We start from the raw sequence: 18856 nt of genomic DNA, 5'->3' as shown, positions 1-18856 counted from the left end.
GCCCATGGGCTGTAGTTTGCCAACCTTTGGGTCTAACTACTGTGATAAAAATGATTCCTATGAAGCAACATCTGTTAGTCTGCCAAGCTTGAGTACATCTATGATCAATGAGAAGCTAACCAAGCTGGAAAGCTGTGTAAGCCAAGCGGTGACATCCAGTTCAGTTGTATGTGATTGATGTAGCATTGCCCTTACTGGAAGTTATGTGCTCTTCTTCCCCTAGAACCAGTTCCCCTAGTTCATTCCCTAGAACCAACTCTTTAAAAATGAATAGCTTCCCACTTCATCCTATTTCAGTAGGGGATTCACTGTACTGCTGAAAATTATTTACCTATATTGAATATACCCTCTAGTTGGTATGTGGCCTAAAAGCAAATAATGTATTTTCTGTCTAACAGGATCATTTACTGAGTTACTAATTCATATTTTGTTTTCCATTTATTTTTCCTTTTCCTTATTTCCAAAAGGGCCCACTGGGCTGTCTTTTCTCAGGGAAAGTTGGCATTGCTGGCCTGAAGATGAGCTCTCTGAATGGCTTTTGTTAAAAACCTAAGCTCATTAATGTCTTAAAGAGAAAGAAGACAAGGCAAGTGTCTCTGATGGGTAGACATGGGATGGGATGAGACAGGGAGAAGGGACTCGCAATATCCTGATGGTCAGTTCGCAGGTTTCATCTTACTTGACCCATCAAAAGCATTTACACAGTTGGCCATGGCTTCCTCTTGGAAATATGCTCTCCATTTGGATTCCAGAAGCTCCCTCTCCTTACTTCACTAGCTCCTCCTTCTTCATCACTGCTGGTGCCTTCTCACCTCCCTGACCTCTGGTAGAAGACTGATTCAGTTCTTGGTCCTCTGCTGTTTCCTTGTCTCCTCTCCTCACCCACTCCCTGGATGATCTCACCCACTCACATGGTTTTGTACACTGGCCAGACATGGGCGACTTCCCTGTTTATATCTCCAGACCACTATCTGCACTGAGCTTCAGTCTTGCCCAACCTTGCTCCTCTCGACATGGCCGCAGTGCCATGGGATAGCTCAGATAAGACGCACCCAAAGGTAAGCTCCTGATATTGTCTCTACCTTCCACCCTCCTCCCCAGTCTTCCCCATCTGAATACATGGCAGTGCATTCTTCTCGCTGGTCAGTCCCCCAAACTGGGAGTCACCTTGGATTCATCTGTCCCTCTCACACCTTGTATCAAATTTAATGGTAAATCTTGCTTGCTCTGCCTTCAAACTATAGCCTGAATTATACACCTAGTCTAAGCACTGCCAGCTTTTGTCTGGATTCTTGCCATGGTCTCTTCACTGTTGTTTCTGCTTTCACACCTGCTCCCTATGTAGGCTACTCAACTCAGTATGTGGGGTGATGCTGTTGAAACATACAAGAACACTTCTTCCTTTGCTCAAAACTCTGCAAGCTACTATTGCACACAGGGCAAGTGTAGAAGTCAAAGTTCTTACCCTCCTCATTGGATCTGGCCCTCATTCCTTCCCTGGACTCCTCTCCTACTCCTCTCCTCCCTTTCCTTCCACATGGCCACACAGGCTCCTCCTGATGTTCTCCGATCATGTAGCCCACATTCCTGCCTCAGTGCCTTTTCACTGCCATTCCTTCTGCCAGCAATGGTTGTCCCCAATATGTCACATACTCTGTTCCCTCACTTCCTAAAGTCTTCACTCAAGTGTCCCCTTTCCAGTGAGGCCTTCTCCACCACTCTATTTAAAACTGCAACCTCCTCCTTACACTCCCCTTTTTGGCCTCTCTGCCTTCCTTCTCTCCCTGACACTTATTCCTACCCAATACACTACATATTTTACTTATTTTTGGTTTCCTTCAACCCAAATGTAAGCTCCAGGAGGGTGGGATGAGCACAGACACCTGGCCTGAAGGGGACTGCTATGAAGTGCACCCTGGTGCTGCGCTCAGCACTGGAGCACCAGAACCTTCTGCCTGGCCTGGGGGTGGGGGCGGTGGGGTGGGGGACCATGCAGACTTGGGCAGTTCCAGTACCAATGGTTACCTTGGCTGAGGGAAAATAAGAGGCCTCTTCCCAATTTCCCAGGTACACTATACCTGAGAGAGAGAGAGAGAGAGAGAGCGCAGCTGAGAGGGGGAGAAGATGGGAAAGGAAGGGGAGAAGGGGAGGGGTCAGAGGGAGGACATCAGGAGGAGTGGGAGGGAAAGAGAGACATAATAAAAACTGAGATTGAATTCACCAAAACTAGATGGAAAGGGAGCTTAGAATTGGATTTATTTAAGGAAAATTTTTATTATGCAACATTTCCTACCTACCTAAGTTTAAGAACCATAATTCATACTCACTGTAACGGTTCTTATTACCTGAATAATGGGAACAAGTAAGTTGACAGGACCAAACAAATCCTGCTCCATGCACGACCTGCAAACAGAATCTAAGAACGGAAATACAAGGGAGAAGAGAACTTTCTACTTGTCCCCAATCTCCTGATGGTGCAGGCTGGCCACGTTAGTTGTTCCTTCTTTCAGAATCCCCCCTCCCCCCCGCCACGATTTCCTAATAAATTCTGATGTGCACCCGAGTCAGAACTCACTTCCTGTGTTCTCCCTCTGGGTGGAAGAAATGTGGCTAATGAGGAAAGGTTCAGCTCAGATTTGATGACCAGAAGAGCTGACTCTTCAATCCTCAGTCCCCCGTGTTAGCAAAGGCACACCTGTTTTTTCATCCTCCCTCATTCCAGCAGGAATTGCCCACAGAACCCCGTGTGGTCGTGAAGACGCCCAGGCTCATTAGCCAGCAAGAACTGTTGATTCCTCTGCCTGAGATCTAGGACTTCAGCATTTGCCTACAGGGCTGCAGCCTGTGGAACTCAAGGCAGCTTTTGAAATCTGACCCTGCTCAAAGAACAGGAACAGCCTGTTCAGTAAGGGGAAGAGCTGCTTGCTTGTTTCAGCTCTGGATGCCAAAAAAGAAAAAAAAAAGTTCGCCTATTTGGCTGGTATTACGGAATAACGTCTCTAGTCTCCTGTTTTTGTTTTTTTTTTTTCCTCAGAGGTTAATATCTTGAGCCAAGGGTTCAAGGTTAAAAGATTTTTATTCTGTTAGAATCTATGACAATTTTATTGCTGACATCTTGGGAGCACTATTTCTGGTCACTCTTCAAGCCTATATGAAATACATTTCACTTTTACAGCCATCAGTGTCAATGGTGTGAAATGATTCAAACACTTACTGAAGGGATAGGCAAATTATTTTAAATTCTGGGAAAGGGGCTTTGAAGGGTCCCGTGACAAATTCCCTGGCCTTAATCACCTCAAGCAAATTAAAATCTCAGCCCACTTTCTTTTAGAACCCTAAAGAGTGAGATACCTTATCCTCTCTAAATATATCCCACAGTAAAATTGTTGATTATGGCAGAAAAGTACTCAGTCAGCCAGTCAGCACAAGTTCTGTCATTTATTTTATGTTAGCCTAACTTCCTAAAGGTAGCTATGCATTTTTTACTGAATGGTTGATCCTAGTCTAGACTGAAAAGCAGCCATAGGCAATTATCACTTTAAATAAGTGGGGGAAGATCAATACTTACTTCTTTTTCTGTGTATATGGAAATAATGGAGCCGTGATGGCTTTGGCCGCTCCAAAAAATACACATCCTTCGACTCTCTAAGTTCCTAAGATGGAAACGATTTAATAAGAATCATGATTCAACAAGAATCATGATTCAAATTTCCAGAATAAATACTTTCATGCCCATGACAGAAGTATTCATGATGGTCTTTGCCTGTACATGTTCCTATGCATTTATCTGCCCAGAGTCTGTCTATGTGTTACTGTTTTACTACGTGTCTTTCCTTTGAAGTTTTTAACATCTAAGCTTGTCTATTACATTTTTATGTCGGGCTGGAAACCAGAGCTAAAAATAAGGCCAGAAAAACATTTATTGATGTTTACAATAAAAATTTATTGAGCCCCTACCTGCATATACCAGGCACTGTGCTAGGTTTGCCGGATGACAAAAATGACTAAGACTCAAACTCTGCTCACAAGGAGCTCACAATCTACAGGTGACGGAGCACGGTGCAGGCAGATAGAGATCACCGCTTTACCAAAAGAGGCAGTTCTGTGACAGAGGCTTACACAGAGTGCTGTGGGAACATGGATTATACGGCAAATAATTGAGCCTACAAGAATGTGTGTGTGTGTGTGTGTGTGTGTGTGTGTTATAAGATTTCATAGAAGAGAAGATTTTCAAGCTGAGGCTTGGAGTGTAGGTTTTTGTCCTTAAGTAGAATTGGAAGAGGTTGGAATTTCAGCAAATGTCAATACAGGAGAAAAACACCTCCAATGAGGAATGTCATCATGTCGTTTACGGGGAAATTACAAGTAGCTTAAAAGGGGTGGAACATAAGGTCTCCATGAATTATGAAAGAAGGGGAAACCAGAGAAACAACAGATGAAAACATATAGAAAGACTTTTGGTTAGCAGTGGAATAAGGAAGAGGTTGGGTCACATCAAGAGGGTCTATGCTATCATGAGAGGAACCTATTATGGGGCTGACCAATAACAGCAGATTTTGCTGACTATTGAGACCAAAATGCCAAATATTTGCTATCCACATCTTTCTAATCTGAAAAGAGATCTCAGCATTCTTTCCTGCATGTAAAAGAACCTAAGAGATCTTATCGGAATGCTGGGTAGCTCCCCTGTTGGACTCATTCAGGAACTGCCCCAGTCCCTGAACAAAGTCATTCTAATGCAGAAAGGAGCTCTTTGCTAAAAGAGAAAGCTTTTTGCTTAGCCTGGATTGGAAAATGAGTCAGATAAACAAGCTAGGCAGACTGCGAAGACACAGGTTTCACTAACATGAGATCTACTCCCCCAACATTATTCCTTTGAGTCCATTATTGTCTTGATGGACAAAGTGACATTTTAGTACCAAGCATGACAAACATTTCAGGGACAGCCAACTTGTATCAGGCCATTGCAAAAGATAAGAGAGGGCAGATGTTTAGACCGTATTATCTTTTTCACACAATCTATTCTTTTATAGATTTATAGAGGGAAAATTCTTTAAAAAGTAGAGAAAAGTTCGAACAACACGTTCAGTTGAGGGCGTCTGAAAAATGGCAGGTCATCAGAGTCCAAAGTTAACTGATCATGAATTTGATATACATATTTTGGATGGTCTTTTACTTGATCTGTTGAGTCTACAGGTAGTAGAAAGTCCAAATGATTGGGCTGAACAGGTTAGAGCATCCACAGAAGGCAATGAAATGTCCCTGATATACATGTAACCCACCTAGGGGAAGTTTAACATCCTTTTCAGGTCATGTGGTTTGAACTCAGGGCCTTCATTCTATGAGAATATAAATTCATTATTTCTTACTTCCAGGTCTCCCTGGATGAAGTTCTGCTATGCCCCTTAACTTATTGACTGCTATTGGTCTCATGGAACAGTTATGGGCTCAGTGATGGAAATTTTCATGTCATGGTTACCCCAATGCATTTGAACATGGTGCAATGATCAAAAAAGATGCCAGTGATGACAATTGAACGTCCCTTTGCCTTCCCAGCCTCCTTCATATATTCTCAGGCATAGGATGACAAAGGGAAGTCCACGAGTCACATGAAGAAAGACTGTAGCCATAGGTACACGATCAGGATCTCCTCTGCTTATCTTCACCCCCACCCTGCCATCACCCTGCCCTACTTCCTCCTCATGTTGCTCCTGTGAATTCCTCCACCATCTTGCCACTAACCACCGTCCTCTGCCCAAAGTTCTCCTGTTGAAGAATTCCAGCTGAACTGATGTTCAACCCGTGTATGATGTGGAACTTGTGTTCAAACAGTTGTTGAATGAAATAAAGACCCCTAAACCCTCCAAGGTAACAAGATGTTAGGGGAGTGCCTTTTTGAGTGAAATAATGCTTCCTTCTGTGGGGTGAAAAGAGCAAGGATTTGGGAGTCACATCAGTCTGGTTTGTGCTATGCTGTGCCACTAACTGGATTTAGAACAAGGGCTTAGTAACTCTGAAATGCGGTTTCATCAACTGTAAAAAAGGAAGATAATAATCCCTACCTTGAAGGATCTCTGCATTGAAGGATCTCTGCTCATATATTAAGAGCAGTATATATGAAAACGCCTAGCCTAGTGCCTGGAACACACCAGCGCCTCCAGAAACGCTCATCTTTATCCTCTGTTTTATGGGGGATTTTAAGATGATAAATAATAGGGAATAATCATCATCATCATCTCGGATGCGGTTGGAAGTCTTAGAAAGAGATAAACAGCAGTCATAGGGAGAGAGAGCGTTAGGAATTTTGAAAGGAAATGAATGGTTTTATGGTTAATTTTCTTGGTTGGGGTTTAAGAGGAGATTCATGTTGTCCATTAATTATACTTACCAATTGGGTCTAATTGGCAACTACCCCAAAATGAATAAAACAAGCGGGAGTCAAGAGAGAAAAACGGCAGGCATCCTGTCAAAAAATAAAATCTTTGAAATTTCTACAACCCAATGGTTGAATATACATTTTATTAAAGCAGACGGACTCACCCACTTTATAAATGTATACATGTGATGGCAATCCAAGTTGCACACTGAGACTTTTGCAAAGCATCAAACAGCCCTCTGTAGCACCTATACCTGATTTTCTCATTCTTCTACTTGTTTGGGTTCTTAAAATCAGCCATCCCCTTTGCTGGATGGAGCAAGCATCCCTCATTATTCTGTGTCAGCCTAGGTGAATGTTGTGGGGCTCAAAGGGTTAAGTGAGGCAATCCGTGTTGAGTGCTTAGCCCTTGTAAATCCTCTAGAAATGTTAGCTGTTGGTACCATGATGATAATAATAATTATGAATCTTTCGATGCTGTTTTCCAAGACTGCACAAGACCTGGATTGCCCCCTCTCTCCTTTTAAAAACGTTAATTTTTCTTGTTTTTGGAGATATGTGTCCTCTTCTCAGGTGATTAGCTACTTTTGACAAGGAGTATTTTTTCCCCTCCACTGGCTAATGTACTTAATTTCTTTTCTTTTTAAAGAATAATTGAAACCAATGACAACATATCATTCAATATGCACAATATTATTTACTGAAAAGATCCCCACATTTCCTTCTTCTTTCTCTCATTGCCAAGAAAATGACTAATTAGATACACAGACATAACCATATGTATATATAGGTATTATTATATATATATTATATATAATATATATATAATATACATAACATATATATCCCCTTTTTCTTCCTTCCTTCCTCCCTTCCTTCCTTCCTTCCTTCCTTCCTTCCTTCCTTCCTTCCTTCCTTCCTTCCTTCCTTCCTTCCTTCCTTCCATGTGTGCATACATGTATATATCTACCTACCTATTTATCCAAAGAAAAAGTCATCAAAGCCACTTCATTATAATAGGTTTCCTTACCAATTTGTCTATACTATCCCAAACTGGGAGGTGAATTTAATTGTAATATCAAGACTCTGGAGTTGTTAATTTACTAAACAAGCTAGGCTGGGGTGAGATGATCCAGTACCTCATTTCAAATCTAGGCCTCGGAGGAGAATCCCACCAACAGTTCTGTTTCTGCTCCTTTTTTCCTTCCCTGGAAACATTTATGGAGGCCCCAGCTTCCTAAGATCAAGCCAGACTCCTAGAGGAGCTCCAACCGGGGGCAGTCGTTGGGCAGAGGGTAGCCAATGTGTGAGAGACACAGTAAGGTCTTAATCCACTTTTACAGAACATTGCTTGGTGATTCCTCAGTGCCCACAACCTGGCAGAGGTGCCTTGTCATAAGAACGTACTCACTGGGGGTAAGACAAAGAAATATCCCTTGAAACACAAAATGTAAGAGTTGGTTTCTGGATTCCTCTGGATTCTTAATAATTTGTAAAATAACAAGCCAAGAGTAACTACTGTGTATTTCCCAGAAACTTACCCGTTAGCATGTTCCTGAGAAATAAATTCAGCTGGGGAGCACATGCCTCCCCAGGCCGCTCTGCTGCTGTGTATGACAATTAGACTGCTTGCTAAATACTATGAGCAAAGCCCCAGATAGAGCAAAACACAAGACCTCCTGGCAAACTTAGCACGAGCGTTTGTTTATGGGACCAACTACAAAACTGGCCAGGCTATGTGTTTCCTGCAGAGTGAAGAGCACGCTGGTATTTTCAGTGTAGTTCTTTTTTGCTTCCAGTTACCAAACCCTAACGGACAAAAGTTAAAACAACATTTTAGTGAAGATTAACCAGATTTGTTGAAGATTTGTTGCATGGCTGGAAATGGAAATGTCTAAATGTGTGGCGTTTGGTGACGGTGACCCCAATTGTCTCATTATTTCCTTGATCACCCTATCGGGCATGGTGTAAAAAGTGGTCTCAAGGGGGGAAATGGGTAAATAAAGGGCCACGGATTTTGCATCAAATGAGGTTGATACCCCAAGAACCCTGCTTTCATTCCTGGCTGAGGTGCATGGAGAACTTTGCCTTATTTGAGTTCCCCTGACGTTACGTTAAATACATGAAAAGTACTTCCCAAACTAACTCAGTGACTATGCTGAGCAGCAGACTAAGCATGTGGCATTCTCAGCTCAGCTAAGATCTGTGCCAGCAGATGCATGGTATGAAAACAGGTAGGACACCTGACCTTTTCTAAGTGGGCTTTCCCATCTGGAAAATGAAGGCAGTGAACCTGGTGAGATACACACACACACACACACACACACACACACACAGATACACGATTTCTTGTAAAGTATATATATATATATTATATTATATATATTATATATTATACATTATATGTTATATATATTATATATTGTATATTATATATTGTATATTATATATTATATGTTATATTTTATATGTTATATATATAAATACATATATATTTATAATAATGTGTGTGTGTGTATATATATATATATATATATATATATATATATATGGTTATACAAAATCTCATGAGCATGTGTAGCTGTACACCTGCCCCATCTGTATATCTCTCTATATGTAATAATGTCTCAGTTATCATATATTATTCTATAGTGTACCTTTACTTCCCCCCTGTCAAGGAATGTCTAGAAAAAGGAAACAATGAAATATATATATCTTTTCCTCATGATTCTGATGTTTGTATTTCCTAAAAATCTAACCCCAGTTCACATGTAGATCTTGTTTATGTTTGCAGCTGAAATAATGCAATGTAGAGAGAGGATAAACAATTTAATGAAAGTAAAACAAATTCAATTAGACCACACGCTGTGCACTAAGTTTCTGGAGGTTGAAAGCTTTCACCTACATGACTTATAATCCATTGCCCACATTCCACCCATCAAAATCTTACTTAAAATATCTCTGTCACATACCCCCCTTGAATGTTCTACCTAGAAATACTCTTCATCTGAATTCCTGTTGTATTTTATGTCTTTAAAGGGCACTTAACACTTGCTGCTTATGATAATGCAGCTCTTTGTATCCCGAGCAGGAAGAGCACAGTGGTGGGGGCTGACACAGGCTGACTTCTTGGGTTTGCCTCTTGTTACCAGCCAAACATTGGGGCTATTGTTGACCTCTTCCTACTTCAGGTTTCTTTGTTTTGTTTTGTTTTGTTTTGTTTTTTTTGGTCACTGGGAATAATAAATGGTAGTCACTTCACAGGGTTGTCGTAAGGAGTAAATCATGATTTCTTGTAAAGTGTTTAGCACTCAATTAAACACTAGTTATTGTTAACTTATTTGTCAAACTCTAAGTTCTTCAAGTGAACAACTATGCCTTATTTATCTTGCAACCCCTACAGTGCTTGGTATGTTGTAGGTGCACAAGCCAATACTGGTAGAGCGATAGAAATACTGTCAAGGGGAAATATAGAGCAGAACAATCACTACTTATTTTAAATGACAGATATTTTGAGTTCTCATTTTGCTACATTTTGAAAAGCTGAAGAGCTTTAAGCCTGTGTTTTGGCTCCCTATGAAGCATCTTAAAGGTATAGTGGAACAAAGAATATAGAGGGAGCCACTTTTCCACAGTGAGCATGACAGACAACATCCAACATGAAACAGCTGTTGAATGAGCTATTGTGTGACCCAGCTCCATCCACCTTCCAGCTCCCAAGGACCCCAGGAGAGTGGAGCTGGATTTTGCAGGTGGCCAGGACCATAAGGAAGGGAAAATGAATTATTCCAGCTCTGATGAATTGTACATACGGTAGAAATATAAAAGTATGACATTTTCGAGAGTCCCATTATATTAGGGTGTCTGGTTATGGCTAAGAATTGGGGATAAATTTCAGCTCTTTTGTCATTCACTAACTCCAAGTAGGGAAGATAATTTTGTTTATGATTTCAGCTACTATCAAATGTAAGCATCAAATCTGCTACATTGGTCTCATAATTATTATACACATCCCTTACGTATGATTGGACAGTATGATTCTCCATAACATGTTCTTAACCAGCCTCTTCCCTTAGGTTTCCTGACTTGACTCTTTCCTCTTGTCTTAGATGAAGCCGAGGATAGCCAACAGATTGAGTGGGCAAGAGAAAACGCGGCTATGCTGGCTCCTTACCCAAAGGTCAGGAATGATATATATATACTTGAGGGAGGAGGGTTCTGAACTCGTACATTACATGGATAAGCTGACTACTGACAAATGTTTTCTTCCTCCCTCCTTCTCTCCCCCATCCTTCCCTCAGCCCCTCCTTCTCTCCCTCCATCTCTCCTTCTCTCCCTCTTTCCCTCCCTCCTTCCCTCTCTCACTCTCTCTGCTTTCTTCCTTTCCCTTTCCTTCTTCCCTTCCCTTCCCCTGTGCCTGTGCCTGGCCCTTTCCTTTCTTTCATTTCCTTTCTTCCCCTCCCCTCCCCTTCCTTTCCTTCTTTCTTCCTTTCCTCACTCCCTTCCACTACAAAAGCTGTATTTGCTCATTGTAAAAAAAACAACATTGACTAGTGTTCAAAGGTATAAGTGGAACATATCAGTTCTTATCCTACCTCCCTCACCTCAGGTTTCACTGCCTAGAAGTTACAACTAATACTTATTCACCTGTGTCCTTTCAAGTATTTTATAAGCATATACATATATTCTTTCAAATTTTTATAAACATAAATGTAATAAAAACCACACACTTGTACTGTTTTACAACGGGCTTTTTAACTTAAGAAAAAAATATACCTTTGGATATCTTTGCATATGAGCCCAAACAGAGCTAGACCATTATTCATAGTAACTTCAGAGTATTTCACTATATGTTTACAACATAATTTAATTAGCCAATTATTCCTGAATCTTTGAGTTATTTCCATTTTATTACTGTAAACAATACTGCAATAAATATGAATAGAATAAATTCTTAGAAGTAAAAATACATGGCCAAAGGGTATGCACATTCAACATTTAATAGGGGCAGCCAAATTGTCTTCCAAATAAGGTTGCCCATATTTGTACACACACTAGTGAGTATTTCTATATACACTTACTGACAGTAGATATTTGCAAACTTTTTTTTTTTTTTGCTGATAGGTTAAAAACATTTCATTGTCTTCATTTTCATTTCTTTACTTTCTAGTGAGGCTGAGTATTTGTACTTTCTTCATGTGATCTTCTTGTTCATATATTTTGCCCTTTTTCTTATAGAATTTTTTTTGGATTTGTGGATGCCCTTTGCTTATTATAGAAATTAGCCCTTTGTTGTTGTCACAACTATTGGCTTTGCTTTACCATTTGTTTTTTGAACTAGTATTTTCTAATGGGGTTTCTAAACATTGAATTTGTTTTCTACAGTGACATAGCTTATGTGAATGGAAAAGTCATAATAACTCTGAGTTTGGTTTATAAGAAGAAGGGAAAAGATACTAGGCAAGACAGAAACAGGGGAAAATAACTGTGCCACATATGGAGTATCCAGAGAGGAAAGGTAAGGTTTGTTTTCAAAGTACTTGCCTGTGGTTTCATTAAATTTGTAAGGCATTAGATCTTCCTAGCTTTATTCCTTTAGCAAGACAGAAGACAAATTCCAACTGTCTATACATCTACCTTTGTGGTTTTACAAAGGTAGATGTATAGAAAAACACAAGCTAAAAAAAAAAAAAAAGAAAAAAGAAACCAACTAGGGTTAGATGAATAAGGACACATATATCCCAGTCTCTAAAGTGACCCAATTCACCATTTATTGAGAAGCTCCATAAATTAATCTTTTTATAACTGTCAGTGTCAGCAAATACTCTCAATTTTATATTTACTGTCATTCAAAACATTTTAAGAGCTCTTCAGTTATGTTTTGACAAGTTATTGGTTGTCACTTAGGGGTTATTAAAATGTGGAATGTCATATTGTATAATTGGCATAAGAGGGCTTTAAATACATAAGAAACTCATCTGCTCATCAGGTCTCCTCAAATATTTCCTCAACAGAGTTAGGAGATGCTCTTATTCCCAAAGACAGCTAGCTCCCTCGCCCTTTTCTCCCAACAGGACTGAAGTCCTGTTATAATGTATGGAGTTGAGAGGCTGCCCAATCCCCATCTTCCTGCTTATTACCAAGAATATAGTCATGTGTAGGTCACATGAGAATTATTTTCCAGGGTTTATCTTTGAAACATTCATATCAAGAGTGCAGTGTCATAGAAACACAGAATCTTTTTAATTTATTTTTAATATTTTGGGATTTAAAATGTTACCAAATGATGTACAACAAAATATGTGGCTCCATCAAGGATCCATTATGGCATACGCATGCAATATGAATAGCACAGCATAAGCAATTACTTTGAGGCTTAGGGGATCTGTTTGAGTTAGTTAACTTAAGGTAACTAAATGAGAATGGTCTAAAATAATCTCTATAATTTGAAACATCTCATCTCAAACCAATTTCAAGCGGAAATTATAATTTCCAGAGCCAGTGCAAGACCCTTCAACCACCTATCACTAAAAAACTCACAGGTAGTGAAAGAACATGGTACCAAGCATATGCTACAGGAGCTATTTATGGACAAGCCTCTCCAGTGAACATATTGGAACCTATAGGCAATCTTTTTTATGAATGGCAGATATGTTCTATCTCATGTGACTGCTCTGGCCATTTCTTAACAACAATCTGGAATGCTAAGCTGAAAAGATACGACAAAAACTGTTATCTGTACCCTGATATCTATTCTTGCTTTCCCTCATAGTGATGGGATTTGAGCTAGCTATGTAATTGTACAAGATAAAGACTATATTTTCAAATCCCCTTTTCGCTAGGTGTAAGCATGTGACCAAATATTGGTGCACGGTATGTAATCCAAGATGGTGTGTATGAATTCCTCAATGTGACTTTAAAGGGAAAGGGTATGAGTTTCCCTTACTCCTTTTTCCTGATTTTTTTCTGGCTAGAATGTAGATGTGATGGCAAACTCCCACGGGCCATGAAGACAGGGATAGAAAGAGCAAAAGAAAGAAGGGATCTGAGTCCTTAAGGCCACTACACTGTGAGGCCACTACATAAAATCTGGACTCCTGCTCAGAATATCATATATAGAAGGAATAAACTCCGGCCTCATTTAGGCACCCATTGTTTTGGGCCATTGTTACAGCAGCAGAACCTGTGCCCTAGTGAATTCAAAATAGTTCCGAGCTGAATCAAGACTCAATAGGAAAAGTGTCATGCTAGGTTTGCAATGCCAGCTATGAGCAAGGGACCCGATGGTCTCCTGCCAACTCTAACCTCTTACTGTGTACATAGCTAACCTACTCCAAAATAGAAAACTCTCAAAAAAACCTTCTCATGTCACTCATAGGCCATACACCTGTCTTTCTCTCTGTGCTATTGTTGACCACTTCAGGCTTAGTCTTTTTCTATTTGGCATAAATACAAAGAAATGAGACTGACTTAATCATAATAAGAATAAAATAATATGTGCAGTGTTTAGGATATACCATTTATTTATATATAAATGACCTCAATCCTTTAATACAACCCCCTGAAATACTATGTGCTTATTTCAGTCATATTGCCATTGCTAAAATATTTTTGGATTTTTTTTTTTGAAGCTGTAAATTCACACATTTCTTATAATAATAGGATGGGATCAAATCACTTAAACATCTGTCATGTGAAACCAGCAAGTCTTCACTGAGCACTTACTATGCATAACATTGTTAGTTTGAGTGTCAGAGAGGCTGGTAATCAATTTTAGGGATGTCAAAGGTACTCTTTAGATAATCTATGTTAAATTTCCAGGGTAAGATGGCTTCATAATTTAACATAGAAAAATAATACATATAAGGGGTCTACTACAGTCCAGGGAATGGGAAATAAATACTAGAAATGGAAGGCGAATTGTTTAAAAGCTCTGCTTCATGGGATTCTATATGACCAATCTATTCATTCACTCAAGATTTATATTACTGCCCCGCTCCCTTGCTTCCCCCCAGATTCTCAGTAATTTATAAATTAAAAATGAGATTTCTCTTTTTATTCAATTTCAAACTCTATTCTCCTAGCACCTTGGTTTATTAAAATATTCCCTGGGTAATGCATCTGGTGAGGAGGCTCTCCAGGGGCCTATGGATAAATCAACATTTCTGCCTCTGTCCCCACATCAGCTAATAACTGTGGATTGTAGGGTTTCTCTGAGTATCAGGGACCCTGACAGGAGAGCTCCCAGCATTAAGCAAGTTTCTGGAGTCACCATGCCTGAAACATATAAAGCGGTGGTGCTCAGAGCAGGTGCTGCTGAATTAAAAATACTGATCCAATTTACTTCATGAGTCAGTTCTGCCTGTTAAGTCGGTATGTCTCTTCAAATGAAAAACAGCTTCCTTGTAACCAGTGTGGCAGAAAGGTCAACTCAAGTCCATTTTCAAATATGCCGAGAGCTCAAACTTAGATAATGAGTTTGGTCCTCACCCAGGAGAGAACAAATTCAGAGCAAATGAAGTCAGATATAAGGAAGAACTTCCCAATGGCACATGATGTTAGGATGTGAAGCGTGTGCTAGGGCTGACATTCAGCCTATTCTGTTGCTTTGGGAAACCAAAGTCTTCGCAGGTTGTCAAGATTTTAAATCTCACTGCTGTCTCACTATTGCGGCTTCTTCTCTAGTCGTTAGACTAGAACAGAGTATCTGGGCAGGGTGGGGCCTTGACAAATCAGGTGTAGGCTATTGGAAAGATTGGAAAAAATTAAAAAAAAGAAAACTCGAGGAAACACATTTGGGTTAGTGTTTCATAAGTCAAGTGATTGACAATTATGAAATTGACATTTCATAAGTCAAGTGATTGAAGACCTGCCAGGCAGGTCTTCATGTGAAACTACTCTGTACAAGGTAGAATATGAACATTCCTGCCTCCTTTCTCATGCCATTCAGGAGGGCCAGAAATTTTGCTAACCCCAAAGTCCCCTGATATTTTTAAATGACTCCTAGGGGACCAGTGTCACCCTAGTAGCCAACCGCTATAGTCATGTCTAAGAATTATCACCAAAAATGGTGGTAAAGGAAGTAGGCTATAAACGATGCAGTCATGAGTACTTTTTTCTGATTATGGAAATTTCACAGAAACAAAATGCTTTAAATTAGTGTGTGTCATGTCATGGAGATGAGCTATTTAAAATAAAATCTCTTGGAACCAATCGGACTTCACCAGTATTGACTCAATCTGTGCATTAGTATGTTTATGTGGCTCATGTATCGTATAACTCAGTGGAAAGGGGATATATTTGCTTTCACAATAAAGCATAATTTATTAGGGGTGACATCCTTGTACCATTGGGAGACACTATTATTATTGTTTTTGTTAGTTTGGGTGAGTAAGCCTCCAATCGTATATAGATAGGTGTGTTGGCTTAGGGACTGCATAATAAAACATACATCTTTCTTAGAGAATTCTAAACAGCAATATCCTCAAATACCAAATGTGATTATGCTTTATGAATTCTGCCATCATTTCTGCTACTTGTGTACTTAGAAATACCAAGCCCAATTTAATCTGCTGCTTTAGAGGAAGTACTCTTGGTATCTTCATCAGATGAGGCTACACTCAAATGTCAGTCATTACTCTGGGGCAAAGAAAATGTGGAGAATCAAATTCTCTTTCAAGCAAACCCTGACAGTAGCAAAAGTACTGGTTATGGAAATCTAAACCAACCCAGACACTCCCATTAATTAGTATCGCAAAAAATAAATGTGTCTATAATGACTCCCATGGGGACATAATCCCTTAGGCTGGATTTAGTCTGACATAGATTTCACTTTAGAGTATGGAGATGACAAAGGCAGAAATTTCTAGCCTCATAATGAAATTTCCTACAACCTAAATTGATGTTCACAACGTAAGTAGATATGCAGTCTGAACAAAACTTTGCATTTAGGCAAACTTAAAATAAAATTCAAACAGCAAAAGAATAGCATTTTCATCAAATAGAGCCCAAAGATAACTAGATTTCTGTCCTCTTCTTTCAATCCCCTTTTTGAATAAAATGGTAACTTACAAGAAGAAAATTTAAAGTGTAAGATATATTCTGGGCCAATTCACATTTAGCGCAAGTTCTAACACCTCCACCAAATACAGTATTCAACAATCCTAACTGACATTCACCATGATTGTTCCAAGACACTGGAATAGCTCGATGTCTAAAGAAAGATTACATTTTCTCCATCCTGCTCTGTTTATTCAGGCAGGAGGAACAAGTAGGGTGTAGAATATATTCTCAACAATATAGAAAAAAATTTTTCTGGTTATTGCTGCAATGGTCAAGATTTTAAAATCAATTACTCTTTAACAAATAATGTTGAATACAGACTTGATGATATATTCCAGAACATAATCTGGAACCTCATTTTCTTTCTGGATCTTTTCAGCAACTACAGAGATACAATGGCTTCTTCTTAACAAGCAGAGTCAGGTTTGATGTGTGGTAAAAATATTGTGATCAACAATACCCTTGACTCTGACAGGCTTCAAATGAGAGCATCTAGTCTCAGGTTGGAATCCATCACAGCCAGGCTCTCTAAGCATGGGACATGGTTTCCCTCTGTGGGATCGCTGTACCACCAGCAAGGTAAAAATGGAACAGTGTTTCTGAACTGCCACATGCCCAAATCCTTTCATATGTTGATTCCTATGTTAACTCGTTCACAGATAGAGAAACAAAGCCTAAGAGAAGTGCTTTCATATTGAACATTTATGGGTGACATGATATGCTGTCTGGACTTCCTCCAAAGTTATCCAGAGAAGGATGTAGGCGGGTATATAGAGAGAGATTCTAAGATTGGCCAGGGTTGATAAATGTAGAGGCTAGGTGATAGTTACGGGGGTTATCATAATATTCTCCATTTTTTTTGTATGTGAATATTTGTAACAATAAAAATGTGTGCAAAAAATATGCTCAGGACTGTAAAGTCCCATTAGGCTGCTTATATGCTACTTTCTGGAGCAGGCCCTTGGTTGTCTTTTAGCTAATACATATTTCCTGCACAGCTACTATGTTCCCAGCAATGTGCCAAGTTGCCTCCATGTACGTGACTATGTGGACAGCAATAAAATAAATATGAGTACGTGTTGATTATGTACCTTTGTTTATTTAAATAGTTCAAACTTAGTATATGTATTTGGAAATGTTAACCAAAGGGGTGGGTCACCTTTGATAATTCTCTTAGTCACTTCCCTGAACCTCAGTCTAATCTTTTAGATGAATGATTTTATGTTCTTGTGGATCTCAGCCACAGCGTGGCTTTCATCCACAGACACTGATAACACTTCTGGGATACAGGTATACAGGATTACAGAGTACAGATGGCCTCACTCCCTTGCTCTCTCTCTTCCTCTTATTTGCCAGGCAAAATCCCAACAGGTGCCTAACCCAATTTTATGTCTGTTCCACTACTTGAGCTGAACATGGCTGCAAAGAAAACACACAGCCCTGGTGATTCATGCGTCTTGAAATTCACCACCACAAATGCTGACTGGGACCATGGTACTGTGGGGTAAAGCCACATTTCCCTGGTCCAGTCACTCTCCCTGTCTCTACATTAACACAGTTCTTTCCTCTCCTTAATCTCCTCCATCTCCTCCCCTTCCACACTCTTGCTGATCATCTCCTCTATGCTTTTCTTTATAAAGCAACTATCTGCAGAGAAAGTACCTGATCATCCCAGCAGAGAATGTTCTGTCCCACCCACCTCTGAGTCCATAATACTTTGCCTTCCCTCCTGCTTGGAAGGGATGGATGAAACTGTCCTTGTCCTAAGGCCGAGCTCTTTATTTGTGCATTGAATCTCATCGCCTCCTTCTCTCATAGAGACTCTGTCTTAATTCCCTAGAGATGGGTCCTTAACTCTCTTGTTTTTCTGCAAAAGCTTACTCCTTTGGGGCTCTTACTAGTTGCCTTAAGAATACACCAGAGTTGCTAAGAAGGGCCATGCAGTTTCCTTGATGTGTCTAGTCCTTGCCCTGAATGCTCATTTCATTAGCAAGTCCTCTTGAATTCTGCCTTCACAGTATGTCTTAGGACTAATATTGTAGGCTTTATATGAGGCACCTAAAACAGGTAAATTCATAAAGATATAAAGTGAAGAGTAGTGACTAGGAGCTGGAGGGAGTGGGTAAAGGGGAGTTAGTGTTTGATGGGTATAGAATTTCAGTTTGCAAGGATGAAAATGTTCTGGGGATGGATAGTGGTGATGGTTACACACCAATGTATATGCACTTAATGCCATTGAACTGTATGCTTAAAAGTGGTCCAAACGGTAAGTTTTACATTATGTATATTTCACATTAAAAAAAAGATCAGTTGAGAAAATATGTATGCATATATTTGAATCCAACCACTTTGTACCACTTCTGTCGCTGCCATTCTATTTCAAACCACATTCAAACCACTGGGCATTTGTCCTACTTT

The 18856-nt window shown here is 39.7% G+C and overlaps 1 protein-coding gene across 12 annotated transcripts in view; it reads right to left on the bottom strand.

The window, feature by feature from the left end:
* Window positions 1-18856, bottom strand: part of TRPM3 (transient receptor potential cation channel subfamily M member 3) — a 796659-nt gene that overhangs the window by 195964 nt on the left and 581839 nt on the right. For 6 of the 12 annotated variants that reach the window (XM_058695709.1, XM_058695711.1, XM_058695718.1 and 3 more), the window contains exon 7: window positions 6389-6463. The exons of the other annotated variants lie outside the window; for them this stretch is intronic. In XM_058695709.1, coding sequence (XP_058551692.1) covers window positions 6389-6463 — 75 coding nt within the window. The remainder of the gene's footprint in view (window positions 1-6388; window positions 6464-18856) is intronic. 12 annotated transcript variants of the gene reach the window in all.

The sequence above is a fragment of the Neofelis nebulosa genome, chromosome 12 (assembly GCF_028018385.1).
Source record: "Neofelis nebulosa isolate mNeoNeb1 chromosome 12, mNeoNeb1.pri, whole genome shotgun sequence".
NCBI classification, from domain to species: Eukaryota; Metazoa; Chordata; class Mammalia; order Carnivora; family Felidae; genus Neofelis; species Neofelis nebulosa.
This window is presented reverse-complemented; position numbering and strand designations above follow the sequence as displayed.